General features: G+C 41.7%; 2 protein-coding genes across 2 annotated transcripts in view; one reads left to right on the forward strand and one right to left on the reverse strand.

The window, feature by feature from the left end:
• cep128 (centrosomal protein 128) overlaps positions 1–5,030 on the forward strand; it is a 49,307-nt gene extending 44,277 nt beyond the window's left edge. The window contains exons 22-25 of the mRNA XM_085373154.1: positions 171–248; positions 1,818–1,931; positions 3,950–4,058; positions 4,750–5,030. Of these exons, the coding sequence (XP_085229280.1) occupies positions 171–248; positions 1,818–1,931; positions 3,950–4,058; positions 4,750–4,823 (375 nt within the window). The 3' untranslated portion in view covers positions 4,824–5,030. The remainder of the gene's footprint in view (positions 1–170; positions 249–1,817; positions 1,932–3,949; positions 4,059–4,749) is intronic.
• A 5,211-nt stretch (positions 5,031–10,241) lies between these two features.
• On the reverse strand, positions 10,242–22,031 carry LOC146616802 (uncharacterized). The gene is made up of 8 exons (XM_085372868.1): positions 21,954–22,031; positions 11,872–11,904; positions 11,694–11,762; positions 11,506–11,600; positions 10,963–11,089; positions 10,693–10,810; positions 10,487–10,563; positions 10,242–10,349 (listed from the first exon to the last, which is right to left on the reverse strand). The coding sequence occupies exons 1-8, from the start codon at positions 22,029–22,031 to the stop codon at positions 10,242–10,244; spliced, it is 705 nt and encodes a 234-aa protein (XP_085228994.1).
• Between the last annotated feature and the right edge of the window lie 3,494 nt (positions 22,032–25,525).

A 25,525-nucleotide genomic window follows, 5' to 3' on the forward strand; every position in this document is an offset into this window, starting at 1 on the left:
GGGATCACTTGGATAACTTGTAATTATGATGTTAAAAACACAGATGCTGTTTTCAGTTCTGACAGTTTTCAGTATCTTCCATTTACATTTGTTAAATATTCGTGTGTGTGTGTGTGTGTGTGTGTGTGTGTGTGTGTGTGTGTGTGTGTGTGTGTTTTCTTTTTTTTAAGAATACAAGAGTAGCCCTGGATCACTTGGAGTCTATTCCAGAAAAACAGCTTCTTATGGAGAACTTCAGAGATTTGGAGGTGGGGATCACATATAATCTAGATTACTTCTTTTATTTGACTGTTAATGAACACGCAAAAATTAACCGAGTAACTGCACAATTAGCTCTGAGTCACATATAAGAGGATTAAATCCTATAATTATGGATTATTAATTGCAAAACTATGGAATTAATGCTTTACTAACTTTACCACTGCACAACTGATTAGCAGGCAAACGTAATGGACAAAACACAAGAGCCAGTTAAACTTTCAATCATTGTAACATAAGGAGGATTCCCTCACTAAGCTGCTGCAGCAAGACAGTCAAAATGCCACAAAATCACATGAAAAAGTTCTGTCTGCATCTCCCTATTGTCAAACTCTAGCACTAACCTAAATGGCCTGATCATCATTTTCAATATAATGACAGATGTTTATCAGCGAAGGTCCTCTTAGTCCTTTGTCAGTCTCAAGTTCCTGACACATACAGTGAAGCATTGAAACAGCTGGAGGAGGCTCAGCACCGGGCAGATGTGACTAATTGCATCTTCCATGGTTAAAGCTCCGCATCATGAAGCAGCATGACTCAGCAGAATCATCACTGCTAAGTTTATTGTCAGAGGCCTCAAAGTATTTTATTCCTTTGCTCAGCTGTCGAAGATAAGCTTAGCTGTTGCTAATCTGTTTGCTAATGCACAAAACAAGCAAAGACCAGGACTGCCAAAGGAACCAATTGGGGCAGTGGTGATGTGATGTCCAGAACAATGTCTCAAACAAATGAAGCTAACTAAATTTTTAAGAAACACTTTAATAGTGTAAAAATAAATTAAAACCAGTACAAAGAGCAGGATCACATCCATGTGAAGCTAAAACGAGCACCAAACTGTGAGTCAGCCCAACGGAGCCGTTGGTTTCAGGTCAGACTGTGCTGAGAGCAGAGAGCAGAAAAAGACTTCAGTAAGTAAATGAAGAATTGAGCCTCAGCAGGTTGCTTCACTCAGCAGCATAACAACAGCTTAACTGCATCTGTGTGAGTGACTCAGTCTAACCTGGCAGACACACAGCCTGTTATGTCATGTTGACTCCATGCACACCAATGCCAATGTGCGTTATACTAGATTTTAGCTAAATAATTAATGGTTAGTTTATTGATTTTGCTTATTTGGGCTTTTATTATTGATAGGGAGGTAATCTACATGTTAAATTCTTTCTGTTATTCTCATTGCTGATCAGTAGTCAGTGTAAATCTATTTGATAAGTCCAGAGCTCTAACTAAACCTCAAATAACGAAATATTTGTCTTGTTTCACAATCACGCCCACCTATGTGTAGTGCTGTCACATCCAGGTATTGTGTAGTTTGCTGAGTCCTGCAACACTTGTGTGTGAGTGTAATGGACTGCCAGGCTCCAATTTACTGTTATAGGAAGCACTCGTGAATTCAAAAGATTAGCTTGTGCACTTTGACACCACTACTATTTATTCAGTTGTTCTCTGACTAATTAACCCAAAAAGAAAAACTGTTTAAGATTGTTTAGATTCTTTTCTTTTCTGCCTGTTTAGAAATAGTCGCACAATCTGATGACACAGCTTCTGTCTTGTGTGTTCAGGACTCACAGCAGCAGAGGGAGATGGTAGAGGAGCGCCACGCCAAATACAAAGAGATCGTCTGGGACCTGCAGCACCAGCTGGATGAGTCCAAACGCAGGATCCAAGAGTACAGAGTATGTTAGACACACGGTTGCAGTACCTTGATGCCTAGCAAGAGACGATACTTTAGAACAACAACCTACACTTTTTCTATTTCAGTCACTAATTGCGGCGCTTTGTTCAAACAGCAGCTGTTTGGATAAGGATAGCCTGACTTTGAGAGTCGGTTATGAGTCTGGCTCACCCACACAGATGCCGGTGTGTGCACTGCACCTCATTTGCAGCTCGTTTGAATAAATGAATAAATTCGCACAGTGGTAACATAGCATGGATGGACAGAGCGGGACAGGCTCTGGGGGTGCCACTAATGTACCCCCCCCCAAAAGACAAAAACAAAACCCCAACTTGAATTTGCCACTCACTGTTAATTGCTACTGTCATCCTCTCTGTTATAAAGCAGCCGAGGGAGTCATCAAGACATCGTCGTTGACAGCTGATTGCCATCAGCAGTTTACAGCCTCCCCTAAACAGCCATACAGTCACTTTTTAAATGGCTTTAATCTGCCAGATTACCCCATTGGTTTGCCAAATGACTCCTGCGTTGAGTGATAAGTGGCGATTGCATTAGCTTAATAGCTGCTGCCCACTCGGGGTTTGTTTAAGGAAAAAGGATGGATGAATGTCTTTATAAGACTTCCATCTTAAACAGAGGCAGCAGTGCTTACAAACAGCTTCCACATCACGTTTAGCTGAGGCTCTCGGACTTTTCTGCTCAGATTATCTCTTTGGTCCGCCGCTGCTCTGGCCTCGTAGGACATCTGGAAAGTTAGTGATCCATATCCTGAGGATAAAAGACAACAAGCGCTCCGTGTCATACTTTAAGCAGCCGCTGCACCTTTGTGGACCTTGCAAAAGAACCACAGAATATTAAGGGATTTTTTCAAACTGCACACCAGCGTTTTTGGAGACCTGTAAACTTGCAAGTGTGGCAGCACAGGTACACAGCATTCAGCCACAATATTAAAACACCTGCTTTCCTCCTGCCTCCTAAACAGCCTCTGACATTTGTGGTGTCTGGCACTGGGACGTTGGCAGTGGATCTTTCGGGCTGGGATGTTTTGTGGATCAGGTTTGTTCCAGTAGATGCTGGTATGCCCAAGACTCTGATTTGTATTACTCGAGCTGTTTCTGAGCAGTTTTTCTTTTTGCAAAATGATGGAGGGAAGCCCTCTGTGCGTCAGTGCCTTGAGGCGGTGCAGGTGGGGTGGTCTCTGTTGTCTGCAGGAGTGATCAAGTAGGTGGCCAGGTTTTAATGTTATGACTTTTTGGCGTATACTTACTGGAAAGACTGAGATTGCTTATGTAAATCATTTTGTCGAGCATTTTTGATATGGATACAGGTATTTTGGGGACCCAGACAGCAGCCCCTTTCCTTTAGCGTGGTGCATTTGTCTGCCTTGTTCCCTTCCGTGAGCCCAGACTCATTCAGATGGTTTATTTTAGCTATAATAAAATGGCCTGGCGTGCATAATCTAAGAATCCTGCACAGCACACTTCACTGTCCATGTTGATCATTGCATGGCGTAAAGGAAATTTTACATTATTGTTAAATTAAGCACACTCATAATGTCTCACCAGCTTCTTGATGGATTGTCCGTTCGTTCAGTTCACCGGCTTTTTGCATCTTCACATCACGAACACTGCAGATCAGCAAACTGCCGTCTGAGGCTCAGTGATGTAAAGGGCTGAATAAAGTAATAGAAATGCATCGGCAGCACAGACCGTAGCCTCCAAAACAACCATACAGCTGATTCGACATCTTTCTAAGACAGTTTCAATAAAAACTGGAGTTTATCTCCTTCACGGAGGCTGGATTTATAGCAGGACGGCTGCATTGGATTATCTTTATCCAGCTGTATCATAACCTGACAGCAGAGTGTATGCACCGATGCCATCCTCAGGCTCACTACGACTATAAATCTCTTGAAGGTTTCTTTCTCCTTCCACCCAAAGAGCTGTTGTGTGTGTTTGGTTGTTTTTTGTAAATCTGGTGTGTAGCCTACATTCTCGTTACCATGTCCTCCTCTTCCAGCACGAGAAGTTGGATGCCACTTCCAGGAGCCTCAAACTGGCTGCTCTTTCTTCCACTATCAAAGGCTCCAGCACGTTCCTTAGCAGCTCGCTGAGATCTGACACACTGTGTGAGTACGGAGCAGCTCTGACAGCCTTTCTGTTCTATGCTTTGATGGGAGTCGTGTATTTCCTGCATCTCTGTATTGCTGATCATTTGAAAATATACAGTACGGCGGTATTTTGGAGTAAAATTATTGTCAAAGTATTCTTATTTTTCTAAATAACTGCATCCAGACTGTAGTGAAAAGGATGTTTCGGTGTTTCTGATCTGCATTCATTTCAGTATAACGCTCACCAATAACCCAAATTTCACCATGTTACATTCAGGGCACAGTCTCGCTTTCATTTAGTATGTAAACATGGCAGCCGGCGCTGAAACTTTCCATCAGTGCTCTGGAAATGAGTCTGCCTGTATCACTGCCAGTGGCTCCCAGCCAAAATCACTTGTAGCACTTTCCTAAGCCGCTTACAAATATTTGGCTCAGCGCGAGAGGAGCGTACTTTCTGTAGCTTTGTGTCCATTTTACCTCCGAGATTTATGGAGGCCAAAACATGTTCGTGGCTGTTTAACACTGGTGTTAATATACAGAGTAATTACCACACATAGTTGCGACTTCCTCGGCTGTAGCAGGTAGTGCAAATCATATTTTATGCGCCTTGTTAGTGAGAAATGTCTTGTTCACAAATGTCGCGCTGTGATTGGTTAGTAAATGAAGCAGGACTGTAACTGTGTATCCTTTCTTCTCTCCTCTGCCACAGCGCCTCTCAAACACTTGACCACTTCAGACCTGGACGACTCCAGAGTCGACGGGGCCAAACCTCTCGCAGATTAGTTCAACCTTTAGCAAACCTTTATCCATCTCTACAAACACACACACACACCGACTCTACCTGCTGGTGCTCATCCGGAGCGAAACGTAGTGAGAGGCCTTGCACTCGACGCTAATCCTCCACGACTACCTCAGCCAGGCAGTCGGCGAATGTGCTCGGGACCGAGACTGACGTTTTATTAAAGCAGAACTTTAAGAAACACTTTAAAACATGAGCTAAATATCTGCACGCTGTAAAGAGTTTAACTGTTATTTATAATCATGAATGTATTTCAAAGCAAAACGGTTTCACTGTTCCACGTTCTTGTCTTGTTCTAGATGTGGTTAAATGTCTGTTCTGCTCTTATCATCATGTGTTTCTGCTAAAAGACAAACTCCATAAATGAACTCGTGGTGCCTTCTGAACAATATGCAGTTTTTTAAAACTAGCGCAATGTGACAAATGTTTTTGTGTGTGCGTTTCCATCCAACTCTTGATGAATGAGAAACTCTTTCTATGTTTTGTATACTGCAGTATTTATATTTGTAAGAAAGAAGGAAATGAGCACAGTTAGATGGTTATTTTGTCATGAAATATGAAGGAAGTGTATGCACTGTGAATAAATCTGCATGGAGCTAAATGTCTAGTTTTCTATGCACACTTGATGTCCCCTTCATTTCAGACTGAAGTGTTTGCTTTGCAGCAGCTGAGAGACTCCAGCTACTCCCAGCGGTATCTTTTGCTTTCAGCTGAAATCCTTCAGAGGGACAACCTAAAGCCACACACGAGAGGAACGTCCTTTTAATTTACTGCTCGGCTGTTAAGGCAGAAATACAGTCCCCGGTGCGTGAATATTAAAAAATGTTTACATAATCTTTGTTTGGACATTCTGTGTTTGCACGGGTTGGTTGTGTACAGCATAAAACCAGATGTCACTGGATTCTGGCAGATCAGGGAAGCTCAAACTGATGCAAAGGTCAAAGATTCCTCCGTATATAAGTAAATACATTAAATACTGTTACTTTTTTTTTCATCACTACTGATTTAATAAAAAATTGCAAATACAAAAGACATGTTTTATCGGCCTGTCACACTTCTGCCATTATCTGCCTGTATTATGTCATTTATTCCTCTCAGCCTTAATAAAACATGCTATTAACGTGTGTTTGTTTTCTGTTGCAGTGATGGCTGTAACTTTATGAGAAATGCAAAAAAAGTTTGAAATGATCAGAGTAAACATTTAACATTAATCACCTGCAACTCAACACCTCAAAGACTAAGGAACTGGTTGTGGACTTCGGGAGGTCCAGAGAAGGTCCACTGCCGGTTCAGATAGAGGGGGAGGAGGTGGAGGTGGTCAACAAGTACCTCGGGCTGTGGGTGGACAATAAACTGGACTGGTCATGCAACACAGAGCACCTGTATAAAAAAGCCCAAAGCCGACTGTACTTCCTCAGGAGGCTGAGGTCTTTTAACATCTGCAGGAAGCTCCTGAGGATGTTTTACCAGTCGGTGGTTGCTGGAGTACTTTTCTATGCTGTGGTGTGCTGGGGGAGCAGCACAGCAAAGAGGGACTCATCCAGGCTGGAGAAACTGATCAGGAGGGCTAGCTCTGTGGTCGGCATGAAGCTGGACACTCTGGTGACAGTGGCAGAGAAAAGGACATTAAAGAAACTGATGGACATTATGGACAATGCTGGGCATCCTCTGCACACGGCCATAAACAACCAGAAGAGTCTGTTCAGTGACAGGTTGCTTCTCCCCAAGACAAGAACTAACAGACTTAAAAACTCCTTTGTCCCACACGCCATCAGACTGTTTAACTCCTCTCTGGAGGGGAGAGGGAGGGGAGACAGGGGGACAAAGGAGGGGGGAACAACTAAGCTGTAGTGCCTCTTCACCTCACTGTGCAATACCTTGTGCAATACTTTTTGTAAATAGTCAACAGTGCAATAGACTCAATACTTGAAATGTGCAATTCACTTGTATTTTTATTTTTTATTCCTATTTATTCTATTTATCCCCTTTGTATATTTTATTTATATTTGTCTCTGTATTTATATATGTGTGTGTGTGTGTGTGTGTGTGTGTGTGTGTATATATATATATATATATATATAACAATTCTGTAACTGTAACTTCGGTCGTTGCTGTGCTTTTTGGAAGTCGAATTTCCCAGAGGAACCCACCCGAGGGATTAATAAAGTTCTATCTTATCTTATCTTATCTTATCTTATCTTATCATACAGTGTAGTATGAATAAGACTGTGGATAAGAAGGACTTAACAGAAGACGTCAAACTTAAGAAGGAAAGCACTGTAGTCTATTGATGTACCCACTTACAAACAGCCTTTACCCTGCCTGTATATTTAGGATAAGGCAGCATGGTGATGTGGTGGTTACGCCTCACAGGAAGAAGGTCATGAGTTTGAATCTACCAGCTCGCCACGGCTTTTCTCTGTGGAGTTTGCTTGTTCCCTGTGTGGCTGTCTGAGCTCTGTCTGGGAACTCTGGCTTCTTCCAGTCCAAAGGTGTGCAGTTAGTAGGGTCAGGTTAGCTGTTGATTCCAAACTGGCCCTTGGTGTGAATGAGAGTACAAATGGTTGTTCACCTCTCTGTGTTAGCCCTGCAACAGGCTGTGCCCGGCCTCTGACCTGTGACAAAATACTGAAACTTTAAAGTAAGACACAGGTTGAGAAGAAAAAAGGAGTTCTAAACAAGGTTATTATAGTTTACTGTGTTTATATTGTAATACTTGTACTAACTGAAATTAAACCGAATTAAAAACAAAAAGTCAAAATGAAATAAAAGCAACCTTTAGCTACAACCACAGTATAACAGAGTGGTGTAGCCACTGCAACGTCAGCGTTGGTTTGTGAAGTGGTTCACTGGTATCAAATGCTAAATTTTATTTATTCATTCATTTATTTTTGTTTGGTAACTCCACTTTCCCAAAACACTGAAACTCCTGAGCTTATTATACGGTGGCCCTGAGAGGCCAAACGGACTGCAACCTAATAAAACACCAGCAATAATAAAAACGCGGCAAAAACACACAAAACACAACAGAAAAAACACAGGGGAAGTGTTTCTGGGGAGACAATAACCCGACCAGTGTTGCGAACTCCTCAGTAAGGAAGATCGCTATTGGCTGTCCTAAAAGTCGCTAAATGACGTCATCACCTAATTTGCATAATTGGTCATGCTAATATAATTGTAACCTACGCTGTTGGAGAGAGAGATAACATCGTGGAAAAGACAAAGAGAGCAAAAAACATCCTAAATGCATTTAGAATTTATTTAGAACTACAAATTAAATTTATTTTAGCAATTATTGTTTTTTAATGTCACAATTCCAACCCTGCTCCTTTATCCGGGCTTCGACCGGCAAAAGTGACCCGAAATAGGCGCTCTGGTGGAGTTACTTTGTGTGTGTGTGTTTATAAGTAGTTTTAAACCTTGTGATCCACAAAACAGCATAACAGTAAAAGAAGAACTGACTGCGTTACAGTCAGTGCGGAGCGGCGGCTTCGCTCATACGCGACTCATTTGCAGTTTGGACGTATAGGTGTGAACATCTCCTGCAGCGGGGGGAGGACTGTCCTCCGCCCGTGAGCGCTTTAGCACGGGTGAGGTGCCCACGGCAGCACCGCTGCTTGTTGAGAGTAAGAGCAACACGCTCTTTCACGTCAAAAAGTCGTCATAAATAAGTCTCCAATAACACCAGAAAAAGTCGCCAGATTTGTCGCTAGTCGCTTTTTAGAAAAAAAAAAGTCGCTAAATATAGCGACAAAGTCGCTAAGTTGGCAACACTGAACCCGACGGACCAGTTGCAGGAACCCAAAACTTGGTAGGCGTGTTTTATCATGATTCATATCATACTGATGGATTTTTAGGCTAATAGTTAGGCTAACACACCTCTCATCTTTCCTCACAAAACCGATAGATCCTCCACTTATTTTAAGTGTCTTCCAGCGAAATTCTTATTGTCTCCCCAGAAACACATCCCTTTTGTTTTTTCCTATTTCCCTTGTGATTTTTCCTATTTCCGTTGTGTTTTGAGTGCTTTTGCCGCGTTTTTCTGCTGGTGTTTGTTGCAGTCCGCTTGGCCTCTCAGGGACTGCGGTCAAGTGAGCCCTCACTTACGAAGTCACAGTCAAGCTAGCCGCACCGCCAGCCGCACCTAAAATGTTGTTGCACTACTCTTACGCATATTACGGCGCGGCTGGACTGTAACTGCGCGCTTCCAGCGCGGCTGCTGCTATTACGACCAAAAAGATGAGACGGGGGGAACCAATCAAATAGGATAAATGAGTGAATGAAATAATACAACGACTATAAACTGAATGCAATCAGAGGTCGAGTCATAGAGGCTGGTTTTCAGTCACGTTCAGCATCCCAATGCGCTCAGGTAAAGTTTGGGGTCATATCAGATAATAATACGGTGGCCCTGAGAACTGCGGTCAAGTGAGCCCTCACTTACGAAGTCACAGTCCAGCTAGCCGCACCGAAAATGTGGTTGCACTACTCTTACGCATATTACGGTATCGGTGCCGACTGGCTTAGAAACGCAGTCTTTTCTGTCCTGACACTATTTTACTTCACAATCCACTCCCAGTTTTAGTTTATCTCCACTCCTCCCCCTGTGATCCACAGCCCAAATTACTGTATGATTCAGAGAAAATTAATAATGAAATTTACCCAATTTACTCTACTGTACTTTTAATATCCTCATCTTTGAGCTCAGATTACAGGAAAACTAAAAGAGGTGACGCAGATATCTCACTGGATTATGACTCTGGGTGACCCCCACTCTTCACCCTGTCATCCACAGCCAAAATTACTGTAAAATTAAATCCTAATCCATTACCGAACAAAATGAGTTCATTGAAGTATTTGCTTAACTACAAGAAATTTCTTTCCACACACAATTAAAATTTTTCAAAATGTCATTCACACACCACCTCAAGTAGCAACTTTAGTTTTAGACATTATTTATTCAGTGCTTAATCACAACAATAGCCACCTTAAGGCACTTTACATAATAAGTTAAACCTTACAATAATACATACAGAGAAAAACCCAACAATCATATGAGCCCCTATGAGCAACAGTGGGAAGGAAAAACTCCCTTTTAACAGGAAGAAACCTCCGGCAGAACCAGGCTCAGGGAGGGGCGGGGCCATCTGCTGCAACCGGTCAGGGTGAAAAATTACATTACTCAGATTACTGATTTCTCATATTACTACTACACAGTTTAGATATATTGTTATTCATTATCTGTCATCACACAAATCAACCCAAAAAAATCAAAAAGGAAATACTTGAAGTACGTGCACAAAGCAAGAATGTTATACACATTGTGTTTTACACATGTGTTCCTCAAAACACCAATAACAACTATAAGCAGATTATTCAAGTAGCTTTCACTGCGTGTGGAATTAGGTTACACAAAGCACACACTTCCACTCTGTCTTCTGAGCACTGCTGAGCTGTTCATTTGTCATGTCCAGGCATTCAGAATGGAACCAGCGGTTATCACATTGGATCTGTAAACAAAAGCATATGAACTTTCATAAACACATTAAGTAAATAATTCTATGTTCTAATAAATTACAATCCTTAAAGACACAGAGTCAAATACTTTGTTGCAGATAACATAAAACCATTTTTAAAAATACTATACCCAGTCAGTGATGGAGGGTCCTGGATTAGGTGGTTTCGCCGTTGCACACATGGCACAGTTGTTGTCACTGTCAAATACTAAAACATAATATATATATATATATATATATATATATATATATATATATATATATATATATATATATATGTTAGTGTTCATCAGTTTGACACAAATAAATATGTCCATTTGAAGAAGATATTACACACCAGAGGCCTCAAGTATTGTCTGTGCAAATGTCCTTCGTGCCTGGGCCATCTCGTTTTTTGTCGTCAAAAATGTCATTTCTGGTTTATTTGGGAATGCTTCCATTACTGCTTTGACCATCTGAAATCAAAACAAAAATTTTTTAATTGAAAACATCTGCAAACACTTCCTGTTTACACAATTTAACCTTTTAAGATTATTTTAACTTCCCCCACCCCATCTTCTTATCTAATTTTACAGAACAATATTATTGCATCAATGTGGTGCCATACCATGACGACCATTACTCCGCAGCTAGAACCATCCCGTTGAAATGGATGTGTCAGTACTCCTCCTCGAAGTCTCACATTCACCCAGTCTGTTTTGTTGTAGCATGTCCTCCTCATTTTGAAGTATTCACTTTGTGAACATAACATATATCACATTTATATACAAATGAAAGATAAAAGTCACACAGAAAAAGACACATATAGTACATATCACTGTTTTTAATGGTGTGTCAGAAAGCCCTGTGCTCTACATTATGTTAGATGAAGTATCAAACTTATTAACATGTTCTTTTAAATCTACAAATGTTAACTGTCTCAAATGTATCACTGCTTAAACACGGTCAGTGTTTTTTTTTATTATTTAAAATTACATATGTGAGTAATTTTGAATTATTTTTTTAAATTCTTTAAAGAACTGATAACCACAGATTTTATTAAACTTTAATCTACAACCATACGTTCACCTTTAGAAAAAGACCTCCTAAGTCCTCCTGTCACTTTTCTAATACTTCATGTTATTATATACATGTAATAACGCATAATTACCGGAATCTTTTGGCTGCACGGTCAGACTCTTCCTGCTCCAAAGAGTTTCTTGACGGATCGACCAAATACAGACAGCTGTCATCTGCATTTATGTACTGCGATAGATATATAAATTTAAAAAGTACATAAATTATGAATAATGTGTTATTGAAACAAACTGTTTTCACAGAAATGCTGCTCATACTAACCAGAAACTTCCAATGTACATTTCCAATGTTCACAAAGGATAAAATGGCTCTGTAGTTGTCAAAGTTCACCTGACATATTAGGAATTAATTACAAATTTGCAACGATACTTTTTCCATTTCGAGACATTAATTAAATTTTAAAAAATTAATTCTAGAATATATTTAATTTTTTTTTTACCTTGGACAAGCTTTGTCTCCTGATTAGTTCTCTCTCCACAGAGGATCACATCGCTCGTGTAGTGGTTCATAATGTAGATATTATTCCCCAGATTTAGCCGAATGGCCCAGTGGTGCAGGAGACTTTCAATGACCTGAGGAGTTTAATAAATAACCTTTTATTACTTTGTAAACATGATAAAGTTTTGGAATACAAAGGTTAATAAAGATTTTTTTACTTACGTATACTCAGTATTCAGTCATGAGGATATGCCTGGAATGTCGATCTAAAGTAGTACTTACTGAATGTGTAGGGAACAACTAATGTTCTGCCCCAGCTTTAACGTTAACCTTATGCAGTACCTCTTCTAGTTTTCCTGTAATCTGAGCTCAAAGATGAGGACATTAAAAGTACAGTAGAGTAAATTGGGTAAATTTCATTATTAATTTTCTCTGAATCATACAGTAATTTGGGCTGTGGATCACAGGGGGAGGAGTGGAGATAAACTAAAACTGGGAGTGGATTGTGAAGTAAAATAGTGTCAGGAGAGAAAAGACTGCGTTTCTAAGCCAGTCGGCACCGATACCGTAATATGCGTAAGAGTAGTGCAACCACATTTTCGGTGCGGCTAGCTGGACTGTGACTTCGTAAGTGAGGGCTCACTTGACCGCAGTTCTCAGGGCCACCGTATTATTATCTGATATGACCCCAAACTTTACCTGAGCGCATTGGGATGCTGAACGTGACTGAAAACCAGCCTCTATGACTCGACCTCTGATTGCATTCAGTTTATAGTCGTTGTATTATTTCATTCACTCATTTATCCTATTTGATTGTTTTTCTTTTTCCCCGTTTCATCTTTTTGGTCGTAATAGCAGCAGCCGCGCGCTTTGAGCCGCATTAACTTGAGCATGACTGATGCTACACAAATAAAGCTCTGCTGATTGATGAAACCCTCAGCCCACTCTGATTGTACAGCAGTGTCACGGGGCCGATGCCTCTTTCACCTCCTAATGAAGTGCAGACAGCAGGTGTTGTTTTGAAGCCTGCTTCCCCACCAGCTTGTGCAGATTTCAGTGTTTCACTCTGGCCTGTCAAGCTACGCAAGTCAGGGAATTCATGTTAGTTAGCAGCAGCTGATGACTGCACCGCTGCTCTCTTTATGCATGGGTACGCCCATCTCATTATCATTTCATCATTAGCAAAATTGGAAATGTTTGCATGGGAGAAATGAGGATTAGACAAATTATCAAATGTGTGTGTGCCAACATCAAATAATAGACAAATGAAGGAGGTGAGGATTAAAGAGTGTGGAAGATGAATAGAGCCGACTGTTTTAACCAGCTAAGTTTGAATGTGGTTAAAGGGGTCTCACTAAGCTTTTACGTTTCTTTACAAAGTCGATTTGAAACATTTCATTGTTATCTAGTGTTATATTACAGAATGAAGGATGAAATTTGCCCTGCCTGTCTTTGCATGTTGGTTTTAGGGCTTGTCTGGTGCTGCCAGGCTCGGCAAAGACTCCAATCCAATGTGAAGTAGTGCACAGATTTAGAACTTTGAACTGTATTTTCGTAAGTTTTACATCTTATCACCCCATTGCCATCCATACTGCAAAAAGGTAAAAGAATTAATGAAAACTTTATATTCTAAACCTATAATTAAGGACAGTCTACCAGATCGGGTTCAGGCCACTTCACATCAAAGTCGGCTGTATGTGGTCCACAATGTAAAATGAGCATCTCTCTACTATGTATGACACCGCTTGGTAGTGAGTTCAGAATTTCTGGTGGTACTTTAAAAATGTGCAAACAGACATATACAGCAGCTCTGTGTTCAGCAGCTATCTAACTCAAACCCTGTTTTAAAAGCTCCTGCTGGTGTCTTTTGTGCAGCAGCCTGTAATATTTAAGAGAAGAAAAATAATTGACAGCTAAGTGCTTCTTTTTTTCCCCTCTACATAAAAAAGTGTGTTTTGTCGTTTTGTACACACTGCACTTCTAATACCACCGTACCCAAACGTCACAGTGAAAGTGGAGGGGAAAGGAGAGATTTCGTTAGACTTAATAACACAGAAGTGGAGGAAACAAAGTGTTTCAAACAGTGCGGGCAATTATGTGTCCAGTCTGCCAAAATGTTTTATGAAGCAGCATGTGGAGGAGAAGCGGGGCTCGGCCGAGCCTGCAGCAAAAACAGACTGTGGAGCTTTACTAAGCCTCTGCTCAATCCCTGCTTCCCCTCTTAAGTTCTGAACACATTTGAAAAGTCAAGGTCCAGAGAAACTATTGACTGACTCTGTGAGCACGTACTCGGCTGCAGATCGAATGCATATGTGCACGTGAGTCTCAAACATTTCTTTTTTTTACTGCTCTGTATTGATATGCTGCAGTCGGTTCAATTATAGGATTTAGCGCTAAACGCGCACGCTGATCTCTCAAGTAGTCCTGAAAGTCTAACAAATACCCGGAGACGGTCGGATTGAAAACCCTGAATAGTTTGTGTAAGTCCAATTTCACCTGTCAGATGAGAGCACAACGAGAATCAGCTGTATTATTTGTTCTCCGTAAGGGCTGGAACCTGTGCTCGGCCTTAAATTTGAAGATGATGAGCAATCTCAAGAGTTTTGCTTATCCAGCCGCTCATTCATCACTGGATTGATATTTTCGCATTTGTCTAAATAAATCACATTTGGCAGGCTCGACTCGCTCACTCACTTATGTGTGCATGCACAAACCCGAGGACGAGCTGCCTTCCTGATGTGCTTTGCGCTGCAGCTACGTCCCGAGGAAAGTGTCTACTTATCTGAGCTGTATTAGGCTGCAGAACACATGCAAACTCATAGATCAGGCCTGCTGCTCCCAGCAGACGAAGTTTCCCCACATTTGCATTCTGTCCCATCATTAGTCCAGCTTTGCTCCAGTTTGTCACGTTGGGGTGGTAATGAATAAATTCAGAGCGCTCCTCTGGTTTGTGTTTTCCAGCAAATGCACTCTCTAAATGTAAAAAAAAAAGAAAAAAAAGAGTCTATAATCTGCATTTGCACATGTATGAGAAACTGAACGCACATCTGTCTGCACTTGTCAAAGAGATTGCAGCAGTGTGACAGTGAGAGTTATTTAACATCTGCCAGCAGTATTCAGATCAGGTCACGAGGACCTGCTCTTTGATTCTCATACATACATGATGCATGTTCAGAGCTGACAATGGCACACAAACACTAATGACATCTCTGCTCACATGAATGTGATGCAACTGCATGAGAATGTTGCTAACCCTCCTCTTTGCTGCAGCCTCGGTGTCCTGCAGCTCAACTCTTCACCTTTGCCCCCTCAGTGCTCCCTGTGGCTAATTAGGAGGCAGACACCCCCCACTCCTCCACCCCCATGTGCTGACATCAGCTCTGACCCTCCAATCTGTTCCTACATATGCCGAAGGAAAGCATGCACATACAAATGATCACCAATGTTATAGAGCTGAGTGAAAGGGTGAATCAAACCCATGACAATCCTACTAAAAGAAACATAGATAGGTTTTGTTTTATTTTGTTAATTTCTCTCTTTATATGTTTTACCTCAGTTGCATCATGGTTGCAGAAGACGATTCTGGTCTGTAAAAGCAAAAATGTTCACGGTAGTATGACAACAGGGCGATAAATGAAAAATCTTGGCAAATAAAAATTGTTTAAATGTAAAAAATGTAAAGACAAAATAAATGCATGAAAGGAAACATTTTCTAGTATGTGACATGCACTGGTTCACTGGTGACTGCCAAGAGTCACGCCTGGGTTATTTTATCTCCAAGAAAAACTTTCCTCATGCCTGATCGTGGCAGACGACTGCCCCTCCCCGAGGCTGCTTCTCCTGGAGTTCTCTTCCTGTGGAAATAAGGTTCTCACTCCCCACTTTCACCAAGTGCTTCATCATAAGGCATCATCTGATGGTTGGGGTTCTCTCTCTGTTTTATGGTGTTGTGGAGTTGTCACAGAGTCTGACAACAAAGAAAGAGCAAGCTTATCACTTAAACAGGATGTCTGCAATCCAACACCAACAGCAAAACAATGTTCACTCCAATGCCCAATGAGCAACAGCGGTAAGAAAGAACTTCCTTTTAACAGGAAGAATCCTCCGGCAGAACGAAGCTCAGGGAGGGGGAGGGGCAGCCAAGAGGGAGAAGAGAACCAAGACGGGACAAAAGACACACCGTCGGAGGAAGTGCAGAGAAGAAGAATAACTAATGATTAAATGCAGAGTCAAACTGGAATAAAAAGAACTGAGTGAACTCAGTGCATCATGGGAAGTCTGCAGCAGCTTAGGCCTATTGCAGCAGCTCTAAGGGAGGATTCAGGGTCACCTGATCCAGCCCTAACTATAAGCTTTATCAGAAAGAAAGGTTTGAAGCCTAATCTTAAAAGTAGAGAGGGTGTCTGTCGCCCAAAGCCAAACTGGATAGAGCTGTCTGAAAGCTGAAGGCTCCGCCCTCCATTCTGTCTCCATTGTGAGATGTTTGTTGTGTCACAGCTGCTAATCTTTTGTCTCCAAGTTTTCCCTCCATCCCCACTGCAGCAGATGGATGTCCCTCCCTGAATCTGCTTCTGCTGGATGTCACTTCCTGTTCAAAAAGAGTTCTTCCTCCCCACTGTTGCCAAGTGCCTACTTCTAGAGGTTTTTGGTGGATTGTTGAACTTCACCAACATCGTACCGTCTTTACCTTATAGTATGAACTTCTTACCTTTCTTACCTCTACGGGACATTCAGATCACTGGGCGACCTCTGCATCACTCCAGCTCGTCAAAAGTTTGTATGGCTCAAGGCAGGACAGCAGGATGTCCAGTGTTAAAACCAGAGCAGACTTTGGACCTAATTAAGTTGCACAGACATGTGATCATGAGTGGGAAGTGACACATGCACGCAACACAAACTTGCACCTTTTCTCTGAACTACAGATTCCTAAAGTTAAGGCTCATTGAATATTACCCCACTAAAACGACCATTAGTAAACACAGCAAACCCTTAGTATTGCTTCTGCCTCTCAGAGCCAATCAAGAAGCAATGGGGTGTTTGCCCCTTCTGCTTACTGCTGTTATAGTGCTAGCGTAAGCCTCTGCAGCCGTCACCAAGGCTGATTCCCATTAGAACAAACCTATTTGGCTTGCATTACAAACCCATTCAATCAGGCAGCCATGCTCTGCTTTTTCGTTTAAGCCCGGAGGCTGAGAGTGTATCCAGCCGCTGTCGTTCAATAAGTGAATGGGTTATTGCAGCTGAGTCTCCGTATCAACCTCATTTTCTCCTGGGCTTAGGGGAGAAAAAAAAATCATGTTTTTGTGCAATTGTTGTGCAACAATTTGTATTTATAACCCATTTTAAAATAAGATGAAGTGCTGTACACTGTGTTTGCTCACTGAATATTCAACAGTCACGGATGAGTGCAGTGATTTCCATGTTTAATGGCAGACAGGTGGAGGAGCAGCTATTCAGGCTGCCAGCGGTGATGTCACAATGACCTCTCCTGGCACGGTGAGCAGGAGCCTCATGGCGTCCTTTATGCAACAATCAAGTGTCATCATTTGTGAGGACCTGTGTTAAATCATATGGAGCAGCCCTGCATAGGCTCACAGCAACTGGTGGGGAAATGCTACGACCTAGCTGTGAATTAACTTGAGTGATGTAGCTGTACTAGCCATAGCTTCAGTGTCATTATCACTCCCTGCATCACACGAGTGTGTGTGTGTGTGTAGCCTGCAGAGGGGAGATAAGGGTACTGGCTCCCAGGCCCCTCTGCAGAGCATGAACTTCTCTTTAGATTTCACCTGTGCACATTTCTAATTAGTTTATTATACTTTAATTTCATACAGCACTGATTTTGAAAGTGTTTCGGTGAAATACACAAAACAAATGACGAAACCTGCTCTGTGCAGCTGCCGCGATATGAGTGACCAACTGGAACAGGCAGGAATAGAATTTGGCTACCTTAGACAGATTGGAACAGCTGTGGGGAAATGATGTTTAAAGAAAAGCTGGCACGGTGGAGAATGGGGAGATTAATGCTTAATTAACACTTAAATCTGTGGATGGGTGGACATCTATGTCAAATAATGGGGATGTGTGAGGAAAGCTACACTTCCTATGATATCTGCCGTTTGGTGCTTGTATTTAAATGGTAAGTTGGCTCCCTGTAATCTTGAATAGGAGCAGGTCTGCTTCATTGGTAAAGTTAGGAAATGGTCAGTGGGTTTAAAATACAGTTTTTTATAACATTAATCTGATGTTAACAGGATACGCTTCTTTATTTTTCCTTTTTTTGTAACTGGAGGTGACAGCACTTTAAGTTACTTAACTTACAATGTAAAGATTATAACAGCAGCTTTCATAAATAACCTATGCAGTAGGTTTCTGTGGGAGGAGCGATGTGCAGTAAGAGAGCCATTACTTCCTGGTTGCGGTTCAGCCTGGAGGTTTGTCTTTGCTCGCTGTAGGTAAATGCTAAACAGATTAAATAACTTTTTACGGTTGTTTCCAGAGCAAAGAGTGTGGATGTAGTGTTTTTACATACAGCATGTCTAAATTGTGTTAAACAACACTAATGTCCTTTGGTGTTTCTTAAACATGAGTCAGTTTTGCCTACAAAATGCTAGCTAGCATGCTGCTTACGTTTGCTGATGAGCCTCTTTATGACCATTCGATGTACACCCATAATGACACACACTGGTCTAAACCATAGCAAGATGTTAAACCACAACAATAACTAAGCAAAAGAAACAACTGGCTGCACTGGTTGACGCTGATTGCTTTCAGGTCGCTGCTGCTAGCTTAACAAATTGTGGGTGCTGTAAAATGTGTGACGGTTGCTGATGTCCCTAATTATTACAGAAAGTTATTGTAGTAAAAATCAAATGACACGATATTATCTTTTGGGACCACAGCTCCACAGGGCCCCAACCAATCAGGACCACATCTCAACTCAGAGAGAGAGAATTCTTCAGCTGTCTGTCAATTAAAAACAGGCTGACGTGAAACAAAAGTATCTGAATTTAGGAGTCAAATTCATGTCCCAGTTTTTGTTATAGTAGTGATAAAAATTACTTTTCTTTTTTTACATTTGGTGTTTCCAAATTAGTTCAAAGACCTCCCATACCCTCATCCATCCATCCATTGCTGCCTGTTTTGCTGCAGTCACCTTCACAGTAGCTGAAAGGGTTTGAAGTTCACTTGCCTTTCTTCATCCCCAGATCCCACCCCGCCTCACTTTCCATCTGGACTGAACAGGATGGGCTGCGCACAGAAACCCCAGGGAGCAGAGCTGACGCTGAGATACTTATTGCTTCATTGGGATTCTCACTGGATCCAATCACACTGTCAAGCTTGGATACGAGGCCTGTCTCCCCAGGCAGCGGATACAGCGCGCGCACTAACTCACAGAGTTTTGAACATGACTCGCTGACACTTACAGATGGAGATGCAGACATACAGTATAAATGTGCACCCACGTACTCACACACCCTCCTCTGGCATCGCACACCTCTATCATCACAAGCCTGCTGATGTTCCTGACTGCAGAGCAACAGCGGAGCGCTGTTTTGGTGCACGGCTCCTCTCTCCTGTATCTTTTGCAGCCAAGATTCATCCGAGGAAACTAGCCTGCTTGAATTTTGTTCCACCTCAGTAGTAATCAATTCAATGTTATGGTAATATTTCTCCAGTGTCAGTAAATTAAAACAGAGTAGATGTATTTCACTAAAATGCTCAAAGAGATCGATCAGACAAAAGAAGTTTAAATCTTAATGCTAGGTTGTAGTCTGTAAAAACATTTAACTCCCTTGTCTGGTAATTTTCACTAGAGCCGTTTCTCTGCTTCTGTGTACTCTCAATCCTGATTTCAAGTCTTCAAACCTTCACAAAAAATATTTTTATGTTTGTGCAAACAGTGACTCCTGTATGCACACGGAAACTACTCATGGAGTTCCACAGGGCTCTATGCCAGGTCTGATTTTTTTTTTTTTTTTTGAGGGTTTTTTGCCTTCAGTGAATACGATTGGAAACACAGACACGTCAGACTTGAACGTAAGCCGTGGCATTCCAGCCAAATGCTATAAGGGTGCCTGCTCAACCAGTGAGCTAAAATACCACTGTTTCTAATGTAATCCTGGTCTTAGGCCTCAGTACATTTTAATTGCATTGCAGGTGACATATACCACATAAATTTCTCTGTGGAAGCAGGTGAAACAAATCACATGGTGTCTTAAAGACATTTAGGCCTGGAAGACTGAAAATTGTTTACATCTAAATTCTGATAAAACTGAAGTTGTTGTATTTGGCTCTAAACTCCCGTCAGTGCAACTGTAAAGAATTTCTGACCAAAATATATTAATATAAACCTTTTAGGGACTTCACTCTGTCTGCTGCACAATATTGCAAAATCTAATAGACTAATAGACTCCAGTTTGTTTAAATAAATGGACACTATCCTTCACACACTGACGTTAATTATGGAGTTCCACAGGGTTCAGTGCTAGGACCAGTTCTGTTTACATTATACGTGCTTCACTTAGACAGTGTCACCAATTAGTTAAACTGCAGGGAACAGCAGGTGTTTATGCCTTAACATAAAAAACTAACTGAAACGACATCAGTTGATTCAAAATGCTGCGGTAAAAATACTGACAGGGACCAGAAAGAGATAACATATTTCTTCTATATTAGCTTCTCTTCACTGGTTTCCTGTTAAATCCAGAATTGAATTTAAAATCCTGCTGCTCACATAAAAGGTCTTGAATAATCAGGCCCATCTTATCTCATCTTAATGACCTTGTCGTACCAGATCACCAGATTAGAGGCAGCAGTCTGGTTCTCAGACTGCTGGCTTACTTGCGGCTCCAAGAGTATTTTTTGTTATAGCATATAGTAGATCAGGTGACACTGAATCCTACCAAGGGTACGCTGCAATAGGTCCAGGCTGCTGTGGGATCCCATGATGCCTGGAGTGTTTCTTCTTCACTTACTTTTTTTGCTCACGATGTGTTTATACACCTCTCTGCGTTTAATTATTAGTTACTATCTGCCTCTCCAACAGTATGTCTCTGTCCGCTCTTCTTCTCCTCATCTTAACACTTGCGGCAGATGGCCCCGCCCCTCCCTGAGCCTGGATCTGCTGGAGGTTTCTTCCTGTTAAAACGGAGTTTTTCCTTCCCACAGTCAGTGTTTGCTCAGAGGGGGTCATACAATTGTTTTCTTTGTATTATTGTAGGGTCTTTACCTTACTGTAGGAATAAAACTGAATTGAAAGTTAGGCTGGACGGTCCTAATGCCATCCACTATCAGGATGTCCTAGTTCCTCCATGGGGAGCTCACCGGAGCCCGCTTCCACCAAAGGTTTCCTCTCGTCAAACTGAGTTTTTTGCCAATAATGCGACCTTACAGCTTAAAGTGTCTGGAAATTATTTGTGATTTTAGTCTATAAAAATAAATGGCACCAAATAAAAAAGTATATATACTCATGCCATTATGATTATGTATGCATGGAAACAAATACCTTCACGTGTTAAAACTCCTGAGGTCCTGGAGGCGGTCCCTAGATGGCACTGTGTCCACTGGTCGAGAAAGCAGCAGCCCCCCTGTTTATCATGCAGCGGTGAGAGCCTGTAAAAGCTTTTGTCGATGGAAGTGAAGATTTAGAGCCCCGATTAGCACATTCATATCTTGGCAGTTAATTAGGGCTGAGGAGCTAACTGAAAGCTTTGGCTGCACAGTGATGGAGCAGAAGAATAGGAGGTGGTGTGCCCCTCACAACGAGACAGTGAATTTAGTATATATATATATACACACACACATATATGTACACCTGACTATTCTGCTAATGTATCACAGCGTGCACCCACTGAGACATATGAATATGAATGCTTAACCCACACGAGCACAACCGCTAAGCCATTTTTCTGCAAACTTTGATATGGCTTAAGCATACCTAATGGATATGCACACCTACACCCACAGAGACACGCTCGTCTTTTTGTTGTGTGTGTGTGGGTGAGTGTGTGTCAATGTGCGTGTGCGCCCTTCATAAGTTAAGGTCAGCAGACTCATATTTTACCTGTCAGGACTGATCACCGTCGCCTTCACAGCTGCTTTGCTTCGTTCCCGGGGAGGATACAGCATCTCTCCTGAATGTTTACCGAGATCCTGCATCTCTACAATCTATACAGGAGATCTATAAAATGCCACAGCTGCAGACGTTCCCAGTGCGCAAAGGTGTTTTACAGCATCCTGCTCCAGTGTGGGAAGCAGCAAAACACATTCCACCTGTAATCAGCAAAAGGGCTGATGTGCTGCCCTTATAAAGCTGCTGTTTATGTGAAAGGGAAAAAAACATGGCATAAAGCTTTTAAGTGGAATTAACCACTTCATTAGTTGAAGTAAAATTTCATGACAGGTCAACTGTCGGCCTTTAAATGCACCAACGGGAGCTGTGCTGCTCCCTCGCTGTCGTTCCACGGGCCCTATACGGCGCGAAAGCAAAGCTAATGCAGTCAAATGCACGCAGCAACCCATTTGGAAAAGCCATTAGCAAATGTAAATTGTTTTTCTGTCAATTAAGATATGAATTATCCAGCCGACATCAGAGGGATTGATGTAATCTACTTCTACTAATTTGACTAAAAGGAAAAGTAGTTGCTACACATAAAATCCAATCAATAAACTTTGTCAGCCAACAACTGTGTAAGCAAATGGCTTGTGAATATCAAATGGATATGTTTCCTCCACTGGCACCCTGCTGGTGTAAACCTGAAAGTGACTAATGGTTGTGAAAATAACAATACCTCACTGTTTTCAGTAAGTGTGCCAGTGGGCATTACACCACCTAAATGTTTTAAACCCGGTTTCTTTTTTCTACACGCTGCTTGTTGGGGGGGAGGGGGGTATTCATTTGGATCACGATAACTGCAAATATTTACTTGTTCTTTATTTGGGAAAATATTTGACTAAAATAAGAGCGCTTTTTCTTTACCCTCTGTATTTCCTGCTGTGATTTATGCTGTAATTACCTTCCCCGGTGTTTGTTTTGCTTCTCATTTCTCTCGATGTTATTGCTAAGTGTCATGTTAAGTGGCTCACAGTGCTGGCCTTTTATTTTAATCTCTGGCCTCTGCAGTGTGGAGAGAAAAAATGACTTTTTATCAGCACGTCATAAAAATATGCAGAAGACAGTTATATTTTGGATTAAGGGGATTTTCTGCTTGTTGACTGCCATGAAACCAGCCTCCTTTCTTTACAAACAAGCTTGCAATTAGACTGAGATTCACATTCCAGTGTAATGTTGTAAATGAGGCTAAGAGGCTGTGACAGACGTTCCTGAACATAAATCAGCTCTGACAGCTGAGAGATAAAGGTAGAGAAGTTCTGCCCCTGGTGCACGGTGCTCTGCAGCCTCCGGCTCAATAAAAAAGAAGACCAGATAAATATTTAGTGATTTAAAAAAAAAAAAAAGAGCTTATAAAGGAGCGAATGGTGAACGGCGATATAAAGATTATAAAGATCAGATTTCTCTCTTAGAAAAACCTAAACAATTATCACAGTTAAAGACATTTAATTGCTGCTAATATCCTGTTGAATCAAGTACAAAACAGAGCTAAATCACAGCCTGGAGTGAGCCTGAACTACACAAACCAACGAGAACCAGCTAAGTGTGGAACTGCATGAAACTCACGTTCTTTGCAGTGGCCAGCAGGTGGCGACTCAACTGCTTGCAAATAGAAATCTCATTGCACAGAAGTCTATGAGAAAATGAACCTATGTCTTATTAATATGACCTCAGTAAATCCTTGTCTGATGAGCTTATGGTCTCAGTATCTACTTTTAAATCCTATTTATCATAGTACAAAGTCCATTTAGTAAATTATGGTACCTTTAGAGTCAGACAGGACAGTGCGGTTTGTTTTACAAGTCACAAAAAGTGTGCAGTGTTCTTGGTGTCCTGGTTAAAATGTTACTTGTGATGTAACAGGAGGATAACAAGCCTTGAAACACTGTAGCATTTCCATCTGCTGCAGGTTCTGTGGGCCTCCAGCTAAAGTGTAAGATAGAGCTGACATCAACCATGGGAGAAGACACTGGTGAAACAGCTGACTTATATTTTAAGGCAACCAACCAGCGACCTGGTCTTTACGACTAGGCCTATAATAATGAAAACAAAATATATTGGGGTGGCCATCGATTTGTTTGGAGGGCATGCTCTTATAAACTGGATATGTCCTTTTCTTAGATATGTTACACGAGGGGTCAGCTGGCGGCAGCAGAGTTAAAGATGCAAAGATGTTCGTAAAATCTCTTCCTGGTGGACAGGATTAGAAATGAGTGCTTTGAGGGACAGTTTGGAGAAAGTTAGAGAGGCAACCACCAGGATCCCTGAGCCTGGTGCTACCAGAGGTTTCTTCCTGTAAAAAGGGAGTTTTTCCTTCCCACTGTCGCCAAGTGCTCAGAGGGGGTCATCTGTTCATTGGGGTTTTCTGTATTTGTCGCGTCACACTGAGGCAACCGTTGCTATGATTTGGCGCTATATAAATAAAACTAACCACTAAGTTGCTAACTCTCTCTGCTATTTGGTGCAGAATAGATGGTGTCACCCCCCCCAGTGTCAGGTTACATTTCACTGTGTGTTATACTTGTATAACTATGCATGTGACAAATAAAGAACCTTGAACCTTTGTCGTTTGACAGTTTTTTGCAAAGATCAGCTGCTTGCAATGTTTTAAATACGAGAGCAGTGAGAGTGCAAAACACCAGCGTGCACCGTAAAGCTGAGGCGAACTGAGCCGAATGGGGTTTGTTATACGAGTGGCGCCCTTCTCACGGTGATTTTGCCGCTCGCCTTTTGGCAGCAGGATGAAGTGAGGAGTGAATGTCGCTGCTTGTTAAAATGAATGCCGTTTGCTTGCGCATTAACTTTTTATTGTGTTGACTTATGCAGAGCAAATTTCCTCTGATTTTTGGCGGAGGACTGAAAAGAAGAATCCCTCTGCCTCTGAATATATAAATAATAATAATAATAATAATAAAAAAGGCACTCCTCCTTCAGCTGAACGAAACCCCTGCTGGCCTCCTTGTTCCCATAGCCTGGGAGGATGAATGAGTTAATATGTAGTCATTGTGTGAGCTGGATATACTCACACACGGCACTCTGATATCCTACATCAATGGGCTATTGCAAGTTAATGACCAGCTCTGTGAAGGCCCATTTGCACGAAATATGGACAGTGTAAAAACGAGCTGGGAAAGCAGGTGCTGCCGCCATTGAGTAGCTCATAACCCGGCCATATGGTCGTGAAGAATCTCATTTGGCTGCGCGCTCTCACAAAGACTCAACTCTAAAACCCAAAGCCATTCCTCTAGTGTTGTGAAGACTCTGGACCCTCTAATAATCATTCTCTCCCCTCATCCCTTTTTCTCTTGTTGCATCAATGAGCAGTGTATGAATTTGCATAATCATCTATAGGTAAATGATAACGTTGAGCTGCTCCGCTCCGGACTTCATTTGAATAGAAATGGTGCCACTTTTTGGTATAAAAGGAAATCAGCGAAGTGATAACAAATGGATGAGAAACTGCGCTTCGGCGAATGGCCTCAGAATCTATCTCCATCCTCTTTCAGCGTCGTCTCCCGTCTTTCTTAGCACAACAGGGACG

The sequence above is a fragment of the Diplotaxodon limnothrissa genome, linkage group LG15, assembly GCF_057381915.1.
Source record: "Diplotaxodon limnothrissa isolate DT_005_m linkage group LG15, D_limnothrissa_male_GT1.1, whole genome shotgun sequence".
In the NCBI taxonomy this organism is placed as follows: Eukaryota; Metazoa; Chordata; class Actinopteri; order Cichliformes; family Cichlidae; genus Diplotaxodon; species Diplotaxodon limnothrissa.

Bases quoted from the DNA above. Each gene is read 5' to 3' on its own strand.
- LOC146616802 (XM_085372868.1), bottom strand. From the start codon at position 22,031: ATGCAGGATCTCGGTAAACATTCAGGAGAGATGCTGTATCCTCCCCGG. The intron at 11,905-21,953 runs GTGATCAGTCCT...TCCTCTGTGGAG, and splicing joins AAGCAGCTGTGAAGGCGACG to AGAGAACTAATCAGGAGACA. The intron at 11,763-11,871 runs GTAAAAAAAAAA...CTAATATGTCAG, and splicing joins GGAGACAAAGCTTGTCCAAG to GTGAACTTTGACAACTACAG.